At 55.0% G+C, this 10,213-nt stretch overlaps 1 protein-coding gene across 6 annotated transcripts in view; it reads right to left on the reverse strand.

Moving 5' to 3' along the window:
* Window positions 1–9,859, reverse strand: part of BRD1 (bromodomain containing 1) — a 46,390-nt gene extending 36,531 nt beyond the window's left edge. For 4 of the 6 annotated variants that reach the window (XM_019668592.1, XM_019668591.1, XM_019668589.1 and 1 more), the window contains exons 1-2: window positions 8,479–9,859; window positions 3,279–3,395 (exon numbers count right to left, since the gene is read on the reverse strand). In XM_019668592.1, the coding sequence (XP_019524137.1) occupies window positions 3,279–3,395; window positions 8,479–9,845 (1,484 nt within the window). In that variant the 5' untranslated portion in view covers window positions 9,846–9,859. The remainder of the gene's footprint in view (window positions 1–3,278; window positions 3,396–8,478) is intronic. The other 2 variants (XM_019668593.1, XM_019668590.1) reach the window with 1 other exon arrangement.
* Window positions 9,860–10,213: the final 354 nt, after the last annotated feature.

A 10,213-nucleotide genomic window follows, 5' to 3' on the forward strand; every position in this document is an offset into this window, starting at 1 on the left:
AAAAAAGAGTATCATAAAAACTGAGATGTAAAACAAATCTATAGAAAATGTACCTTACCAAAACCAACTTGTGAATAAAACAGAAAACCTGAGTACATTCACAGAATAATTTTAGAAACTGAAACAACATGTAGTAGTCTAAACTTCTCCCAATCCCAAAGAAAAGGAAAAGAGAAAGGTGATTTTTCAGAGCAGGTTTGCCACTGAAAGACCAGTCGGCACGAGCTGGCACCACCGACTGGGAAGAGAGGCGGTGCGTCCAGCTGCCAGGCAAGTGCAGGAGCCAGAGCGCTGGGCAAAGGTCCCACGCACGCTCACTTGTGAACACAGATGCATGCTGAAATAAAAGGCACCAACCAAATCCACTCAAGTACGAAAAACTCTGCACACCTTGACCAAGGGGGTTCAACCGTCCCAGGAAGGCAAGGTTGGTCCTGAGTACAAGTTCTAGAAACAGAACCCCGCATCAACAGATCAGAGCAGAATGTGATCCCCTCAAACAATGTGGAAAGCAGGTCAGCCGTGACCTGCCTCACACATGGAGGGGCGAGTGTCCTGCCAGCAGGGCCACCGGGAGCTGCCCTCAAACCAGGACCAAGATGCTCTGAGAGAGCTGGGGGGACACTCCCGCAAGGTGAGTGAGGAAAGCTGACGGGCCAGCCGTGTGCTTACAGAACAGCACTGAGAGACAGCAAAGGTCTGAATGGGCGGTGACACTCGCTGATGAACAATGTCAGCAAGAGAAAAGACAGTACCATACACACACACAATGCCTCCACTGGTCTGTAGAGTCCATGGAATTTCCAAACTTATCTGGAAACCTGACAGGATGACTCCAGGACACACGTGAAGGGACCACGGGTCAGGAGGAACCCCACCGTGTGTGCCAATCTGGGAGACAGAGGGTGCCACCCAGGAGGGAAACTGGCCAAGGGCTGGAAGTGGGTCTCTAGGGAGGGAGACGGTGAACACGAAGACTCATCCCCAAGTGACTGAAGACCTGAATGTGAGGGGCACCGATGGGACAGATGCACTGAGAACAAAGACCCCCACCCACCCGGCCCGGCTGACATGCTCCAGGGAGGTGACAGCAGCAAAGACACAGCCAACCAATCAGGGCGCTTGGGAGAAACGGGTCAGTGCTAAGGCCAGAGTAGGGCAGGAGGGCGTTTGAAAGCTTCTAGAAAACCTTGAGGCTCTCAGGGAAATGAAGAGTTATTTAAACAAGATCTGACAACACTAGCCACAAAATAAATACATAAAAATATTTAAGAAAATAAAAGACGATCCCTTATAAAGCACCAGGGTCCCTTTCAGGTCAGCCCTAGGCTAGGCTGACAGTCCTGGGCTGAGCTGTTTGGATAAAGACGAGAAACACTGAAGAATGGAAAAGCCCGCCCAAACTGTCATTTTCACAGACAGTACGCATAAAGACAATCTAAGAGAACCCACAAGGTATTACACCAATCTAAAAACAAAAACCTGGATCTATACAAATAGCAAAAAAAACTAATTTTTGAAAACACTACCACACCCAATTTTTACAGAGCAAACCATGAATTTTCTTGAAGACACTAAAGAAGTCCCAGTGAGCAGCAAGGGGGCCACGTTCATGTTCAAGTCAAGTCAGTGGGGTGGAGTCCGGCTTCCTGAAGGAACATGGACGTCAGGGGGACTCAACCAAAGGCACAGGAGGGCGAAGGGCTGAGTGCAGCCCGGGCGGTGGAAAGACAAGGTGGGCTTACCCGACACAGATCAGGGATCAGGAAGGCCATCGCGAGGTGGCCAGAGATGCGGGGACAGGGCCGCAAGCGCAGTGAGTCTATGGGGGGGTAACACACACCCTTCTGGGTGCAGCAGGACTAGACTCCTGAGGACACACGGGGCAGAGCTGGAGGGCTCAGGGGAGGGTCAGGGTCCTCAGACCGGACCTAGCACACACACTGTATTGGAAAAACACTGAAATTAACAAACTTGAGTTCAACAAGACACAGCAACATTATGGCTGCTTAAGAATCCTTGTTATCTAGACTGACATGTTCCCGGATGAAATGACATGATTGGGATCTGCCTCAAAGCAATTACAGGAACAGGAACAGGCAAGGGAGACCGGACAGATGCAGTGACTGTGGAAGCTGGGCTCTGCTCTCCCTACTTCACACATTTCCAAATTTGAAAAGAGTTTTTAAAGACAATAAAAGTGAGAAGATAAACCCAGGAGACAAGAGGCCATGGACACAACCCAACCAACTTGACACCTGCGCTCCAGGGGGAACCTCCCGCCCCGGGGACACGCACAGGCCCCCACCCCCAGGCCAGCGAAAAGTGAGACACACCAGGCGGTGCTGGGGAAAACCTGTCAACACCCAAAATCAAGGCTCCCAAGAGCTCCTGCCCTAGCGGCAAGGATGCCCCCAATGCCACCCACCCACCACTGGGGGGCACTTCAGTGAGAATGAACCAGAATCTGCATTCAAGGTCAGTGGACAAAGCATCGCAGACCTCATGTGCACCTGTGCAGAAAAACACAACAGTATGGGTTACAGGAGCCCCCCACTATTTACAATGAGTGGGTGCTGGGGAGAGGGAGGCTACTGGGAATGCAGTGCCCCAGAATTGACCCGAGTATACATTCAATATTCTGCTTTCTAAGAATTTTCTACATTTGATATATGAGTGTTAGTCTCACTCTAGTTTTGTTTTTAAATTTTTTTATACAAAAATCATGAAAAACAGGAAAAATGCCATTAAAAATTATCCCCACCTCCACATGTGAGGAGGACGCTTGCTGTCCCGCTGCACTGGAAGAACGCTCTCGTGACATCCCCGGCCGCCATCTCTGGAGACCGGGACTAGAGTGCACCCTCTCTTTCCAATGCTTTTTGAATTGTCTAAATCATGATGGGCACGAACAGCTCAGAGGTCAGATGGAGGTCAAGGTGGCACCGGTGAAATCCAACCCTCCAGACTTAAGAAGCTCTGACTTTGCCTCCAATCGTGGTTCTGCGCCACCCCGGCTCCCGGGAGAACTCTCTGCTCAGCTTGGCTCAGGTCGGAACTATCCACACCCTCCTCGGGGGTCCAGACACACAGACGATTGTCACAGAACCCCGAGATCACTGGGGTGTGCGTGTCCACACCTCCCGGCTGGGCCTCACCACCACCCAGTCAGTGAGCTGGCTGCCTGCAGCAGGGGTCTCCCTCGGCTACCTAAACAAGAGCTGAGATTCCTGAGGTCAGGGTGACAGGGACAGCCAGTTGTCCCACCAGATACTCACCTCCGTGGAGCGGCCCCGACCTCGCCCCACGCCCGGGAGCCCAGCTGTGTGGGTCCTGCCGGTGACCTCTCTGAAACCAGCACCTCCTGGCCGACACGGCAGAATAGAAGGATCCCACTGATGGGAAAACAGAGGGAGGCCTGAGCTGGGGAAGGTGACCCAGGCAAGAGCAGACGGGCGTGACATCTGGGCTGTGAAGAGGAACAGGGCGGCCACATGGCTTCCAAGAGTCTCCCAGACCTCGGATCAAAAGCAGAAATCATCTGTGGAGATGCCGGCGATACCTTTGTCACCAAGAAGCAGGGCGATCGCTGCCTCCAGATGGGGGATGCGTGGTGCTGCCGTGGTACCTGGCACACCTCCGTCAGCCATGAGGACCCCAGACAAACCCCCAACGAGGCTGGCTGTACTAAAGCGGACAGCTCTTCTTTGAAAACAGGACGTGTCACACTGAGGAAACAGCTGTGGAAACGTCCAGACCAAAGGAGGCTGACCAGGACAGGTCCTGACTGGGGGTGGCAGGGCGCCTTGGTCCTTCCTGCTTGATGCAAATGGATGACACAGAAACTGTTGCTGTGCCCACCCAGAGTCAGCGCCCAGGGGCGCACGAAGTCCCCTCAGAGGGCGTGGGCGCATGTGCGTGCTACGTGTGCAGGGCATGTGGGACATGACGTCAACAAGAGGCGACTGTGGGTACAGAGGATCTGGGCAGTCTTTGTTCTTCTTACTTCTGCAGTGTTTGACACACGTGGCATTTTCCCAAACAAAACACTGAAGTGAAGGCGACACCCTGACGACACCAGTCCTGGTGTGCCTGACAGGGCACTCCCCGTCCGCCTGCCCCACTCCTGACTACTGTTGGGTACTGACTCGGCACCTAGTCTGGGTGGTGGTGAGGGTGTGTGTGGCAACTCCCGCTGCTGGTACTGAAGACCTCCCTCTGCCGAAGGCCCGCCCGTGGCGTACAGGACGGCAGAAGTGCGCTGGCCAGTCCTCCCCGTGCCGCAGAGCTACACGCGGCAATGCCTGGGGAGACACCAGCTCTGCTGGGATGGCCATCACAGCACACGTGCTAGGCGGGGGAGACGCCTGGGCAGAGCTCCCGGGAGGAGGGGGCCTGCGGGCTGTTGGGGCCGAGCAGGGCTTGGGCCCAGGGGTGTGAATGCTCGATGACCACGGAGCGTGGCCCACAGCACTACACACGAAAGCAGGAACACAGTGAGCACAGCATCTCGGAGGAGTCAACGCTTGGAAGCGCACACTGACAGTGCGGGCACAGCTTGAAGCACCCGGTTTCTCCGGCACTACTTTATTTTTATTCATTTTGGCTCTTTGAGCAAAACAAGTCTACTCACCACACGTACCGTAGCTCGCTCACTGGAGGAACGGCCTGCAGGCTGGACGGGGACAGACTTGTACAGGAGACACCCAGCCTCTCCCCCCAAACTAAGACCAAGGAAAGCCTGAAGCCACGGGGGGGGGGGGGGGGGGGGGGGGGGTGAGAACTGGAGCACCTACGACAGCAGACACGAAGCACAGGGTCTCTGGCCTCCACCAGAGCCCGGCCCGCGTTTCCACACCCCACACTTGTTACTTCTCAGCCTGGATTTAGTGCTTCCTTCCCAAGCAGCCTTTACGGTACCCCTTTCACTGGGGACCCTGGGAACAGCTGCCACCCATGGCTGGCGGGGGCTCCGGGACCCCTCCAGTGGGCAAGCACAGGGACCAACATACACCCCGCTGTCATGAGGCCTCCAGAGCAGGCCTCCACCTGGCAGGGCTCAGCCGGCACTTTCCTCGTGTCCCCAGTCCACGACACATCGGGGCTTCCATAAAACATAATAAAATTAACAGCCAGCAACATAAAAGACACACGGAACTCAAATCCCGACTTCTTCCTGTTACAGTCACAAGCATAAAAGCCTCCATCCAGTGGCTACTAGGCACTCACTCAGACATTTGTCATCTGGTGTCCGGACAGCGAGGGTGCCCAGTGATAATGGCCTGGAGGATACAGAGCTGGGGACCCGACCCACATCCTCACCATGAACTCAAGTAACGACTGACTCCATCGCATCGGCACAGATTTTAGTGCCCATGAAAACAGCCCAGATGGCCAAGAGGACCTGGCCAGAGTCCACACCAAGCCACGCTGTCCTCCACAGAGAAAGGTCTGGTGCTCAGGGAACCTGGTCAACTACACCAAGAGAACTGGGCTCCAACCTGATGGGTGCCCTCCCAACCTGCCCCCTCCCCCGTAAAGCAGCATAAAACGGTTAAGGAACCAGAGCAGGACCCAACCCGAAGGGCGCTACATGAGGAAAAGGCAGGACTCCCAACAGCGCCAAGCGTGGAAGGCAGACAAGGGAGGAAAGGAGTCTTCTCTTTAGACTTGACTTTTCCTATCTCCCCCAGTTTTAAACACATTTTTATGTTGGAAAACAGTTTTTATTTTAATGGAAGTGGGTGAGGGAGGGTAGACAGTCACGGATCGGGACAGCTACTCAGGACTAACTTAAAAACCCTGTGTGGTGCCAGCCACACTAGAGGCTGCTGTGTCCGCCAGACTTGACCCGCCCCAGCCGGGCAGCGCAGCGTGCCTCCGGGCCCCCAGTCACCTCTGGCGACTCAAGAGTTCTCAAATGGGTAGGCAAAACCTCAGAATACCCCCATCTTTATCCCAGGGTCTATTACTTAGAAAAGTCAAAAACAATCCGTAACTTCAAAATTAAACATCTCACCCTCCTCTCAGTAAGAACAGACTGTAACTTACAATCCCTTTGTCTGTTATTTTACTTGAAAACTTAATTTTTAAACCACTCAAATTACAAAAGCACTCACAGTCCCTGCCAGCCCACTGCCCCCTCCCCCAGCCTTCTCCAGGTAAGCGTCCTCTCTGCAGGGAATAAGGGAGACAGAACCCTCCTCTTCTGTCCCAGGTCCCTCCTGCCTGGGGGCTTGCCGAGCTTTGCCTCAGAACAGACGTGGTCCGGCATCCCCGGCCATGGAGACAGCACAGCTTCCCCTGCGCACAGCACGCCTGCCCCACCTTCCCCCAGTCTACACTCCACCAGGGCCCCCTGCACACACCCAAGGTTAACACCTGGCTCCTAAGAATGGGGCCACCAGACCAGCCACACCTCCCACCCACTCCCCGCCCCAGAACCTGCCCTAAGAACCCATGGGTTATCCAACACCAGTTACTGATACTGACTAGCAAAGGGCAGCTGGGAGATCTTCCTCAGGGGATACAGTGATCAGAAACTTCAGGGTCGCCCCAAGACTTCAGGCAACCGAGGCGGCAAAGCTTGTCCCGGTACATCTTGTCCAGGTACATCTTTTACCTCTACTCCAAACCAAAGTAACAGTTTATTCCTCAATCAGGAAAAGAAAAAAAACGGACGACGGATACTACACCTTTAGAACAAGGTCTAGCTGTATTGCCTGCTTTGAGATACTTAGGTCCCAAGCATGAGCCTTCTTCTCACTCAGGTCTGCGCATCTCAGACCCTCCAGCGCCCACCTTTTCCGACCTGCCAACGGCCTGCAACCCCCCAGGACAGCCCACCCTGCACCCTCCTAGGCCAGGTGCGGAAACGCAGGCTGGACACAAAGGGAGCTCTCTAGACTTCTGGTTAATATGTTACAGCACATATTTTGTTCTGCTTCAATTTCAGAAAAGCTGAAATTTTTAGGGCCTTTAAACAGAAGCTCCTGACACAAATCCCACACTTTCTGACTCAGAAGTAGAAATGCACGCAAAACTGTCTTTTGAAAGTCAGGTTGGCAGATTTGCAAGAGACACCTTGGTTCTGACAGTGGTTTGTCTGGATGAGAGGGAGCATGAGCACTTTTTATTCATTTTGTTTGAATTTACTGATTCTGTAATGACTATGTACTACTTTGTAAGAAAAAGATTTCATTTTGGGGAAAAAAAAAAACACACTTCTGATTCTTCATAAAAAGGGCTGGCTCCACTCGGGACAAAACCTGGCTTCTAAGTGTGGGTTCAACTATGCTCTCACCACCTAACTAGTGAGCTTAACCAAATTCATGACAGAAACCAAACTGCATCATTTAATCACAACATGTCGGTGGCATGAATTATTTTTCATGACAGATATACAATGGTATAAAGAGCTAGTAGTCAATACATTGAAGACAATGTTTATTTTTTAACAAAAATATCCTGGTAGTCTGTCATCAACTCAATGTGTAAGATAAATATGTTACCTACACGTGGCTCACTTTCGAATAACAAGATAGTCGAGGTACCAACAAGCCTCACGAGCAGATGTCACTTGCATCTTGACTTCATCAGCTTGACGCTTTACTTCCCTAATCAGACTGTTCAAAGCCCCAAACCCTGTCCTAAGTGCTACTTCCTCAAAGCTCAAGGAAGTGTTGGAGTGGGGCGTCTGCTCTGCCAGACTCACACAGCACTCCCAGGCCCTGGTGTGGAACCCATCGGTCACTCACCTCGCATGCTGAACAAGGGCGTTTTTAAAGATAATGGAGTAAAAACAGCAGGTCCGCATTGAGAGGAACAGGCCAAGAGGAGGACAACACTGGGGCACAGAAGCAGACACGGCGGGAGAGGACTGGCCCTGGGACATGTGCAAGAGCAAGGCGGGCCTGCCCACAGCAGGGGCAGTGGAGCCGGGACCCCTCCCCTCTAGATCAGAGAGCCCCACCCTGACCAGTCACCATCTGCACCATGAAGGGAACGGTCAGAAAAACCAGCAAGACCGTCACACGACAGGAAGGCGGCCAGCGCCCCTGCACGCAGCTCCTGCCGGCCCCGCTCTGACCGCCACCTGTGTCTTCTTCCTCAGCAAGCTGCTTCACTTTCCAACAAATTGTGTTAAGAGCCCTACAAGGTCCCCAAACATCGGTGAGAGCGCAGGGTGAGGAACAGCATGTGACTGTGTCAAAGGCGGCGGCCACACCTGTGGTCACCAGACCCGCGGTCACCCTGACAGCGCCTGGCCTACCCCGTGCGCTGGTGTGGCCACCAGGGAAACCATATGTCCTTCCAGGTCTGACAGACTCGAGTCCTCGGCGACATCCATGCTCCCACAAAGGGGTGAATGAATGAGGCTGTGTTTTAGGGGGCCGTGAGGATGCTGTAACACAGCCCTGCTGGGCCCCTCCCTGGCACCCCCATTCTAGGCTAGGCCCAACGCCTGCACGTGCTTACCTCTGAGGGGGAATATACGGAGCGCACACAGGTGGCAGGGCCGCACAGGGCTCGCTCAGCGTCTTCTTAGCCTTTTTTGCTTTCTTTCTGACCTTGGACGATGATCTGACCGTTTTGACTGAGCTCTCTTTTCGACACACACCGTTTTTCATTTCGACATCCCCGTAAATGTTCAGAGGCCTCCGGGTGCAGCCCGGGGGCGTGTGCACATCACAGTAAGCGGTCTTTCTGACAGAGAAAGTGGTGGTGCCGCCAGCCAGTTCCTTCACGGGCTCCATCTTCATGTAGAGGCCGGCCTTCTGGGCGCACGTGACATGGAAGGCCGTGTAGCAGTTCGCCTTGTGGCACTGAATGCAGGCGCCCACGCCCTTCTGCTTGCAGAGGTAGCACGTCAGTCTCCAGCGGGCGGGGGGGATGTTCCGCACGCCGTCGATGGGCTCGATGAACACCGTGTTGGCGAAGCCCACCTCCGGGATCCACAGGGCGCATACCACGTGGCCCCAGCGGTCATCATCGGTCTTTTTGAAGGCACCGCCCTTGTTGGGGCACAGCACACAATCGGCAGGCCGGGCGCGGGACTGCAGGCAGTGGCGGCAGAGCCACTGGCCCTCGGGGATATAGGGCACCCCGTAGCACTCCTGGTGCACGGCCAGGTTACACATGTCGCAGAAGAGGATGGCGTTGCTGTTCTGGCACTCGCCGTCCATGCAGATGCAGCACACGGCGTCCTCGTCGATCAGGGACTGCTGCTCCCCCTGCTTCTGGTTCTCGCAGTGCGACTCCTTCTCGAAGCGGTCCATCAGGAACTCGAACACGGCCTGCGACACAGCCGGCACGCAGTCGGCCCTGCGCTTCTCGTTGACCAGCTCCAGCCAGGCGTAGTCCTCCTCGTCCATGTCGTACTCCACCTCGCCGTCCAGCTCCTCGGCCGACTTCTCCACGAACTTGTAGTAGGCAGGGGGTCGGCGGGGGGCGGCCGGGGGGCTATACTCCAGCACGCGCACCCGGGGCTCAGGGAGTGCACTGGCTGAGGCAGGGGCACCGTGGGCACTGGGGGCGGCCTCGCTCTTCTTCCTGACACGGTTGTTCTTATGGCGTTTTGCCCTCAGGCACACGGGCGGCCGCTCGCTGTTCTCCTTGTTGCTGTTGCACTCGCTCATCTCCTGGGCAGTGAGGTCGTCCTCCAGGATGACCTCCAGGGGGTCAAAGATGCTGATCCTGTGCAGGCGCCCCTCGATCTCGATCTCCACCATCCTCTGCGCCTGCGCGTACGTCAAGGTCTCGCGCGTCGGGGAGTGCTTAGTACTGCACGGGGAGGAGGGGAGCCTCGCTGCAGCACCTCGATGGCATCGTCCTTTCCTCCTCATTTGGTACTGACTCCCTAAGACAGACACAGAGAGCATGTTAACTGGGCTGGGAGGTCACACGCACGCTAAGTGCAATCCCCCCCCAGCTCACCCGGCTCGGAGGCTCCAGAACCACCCATCCTGCCCCCACCAGGGACTCCCAGGACCAGAGGGGAGGACAGGCCACAAGCAGTGACCGTCGAGAGGCATGTGCAGTGACAAGCCCCCCAGCACACCGATTCCCCCGGCACGCCAGCCACCTTCCTAGAACAACAGGTCACCAAGATGACTGCAACATCCCTCCAGACCAAGGTCCCAGGCCTGAGCCCAGGGCTAGGCTCCAGCAGGCAGGGAGCTTGTGACAGTGAGGCAAAGGTACTCAGAGGCTC

Source organism: Hipposideros armiger, unplaced genomic scaffold (assembly GCF_001890085.2).
Source record: "Hipposideros armiger isolate ML-2016 unplaced genomic scaffold, ASM189008v1 scaffold_530, whole genome shotgun sequence".
Taxonomy (NCBI): domain Eukaryota; kingdom Metazoa; phylum Chordata; class Mammalia; order Chiroptera; family Hipposideridae; genus Hipposideros; species Hipposideros armiger.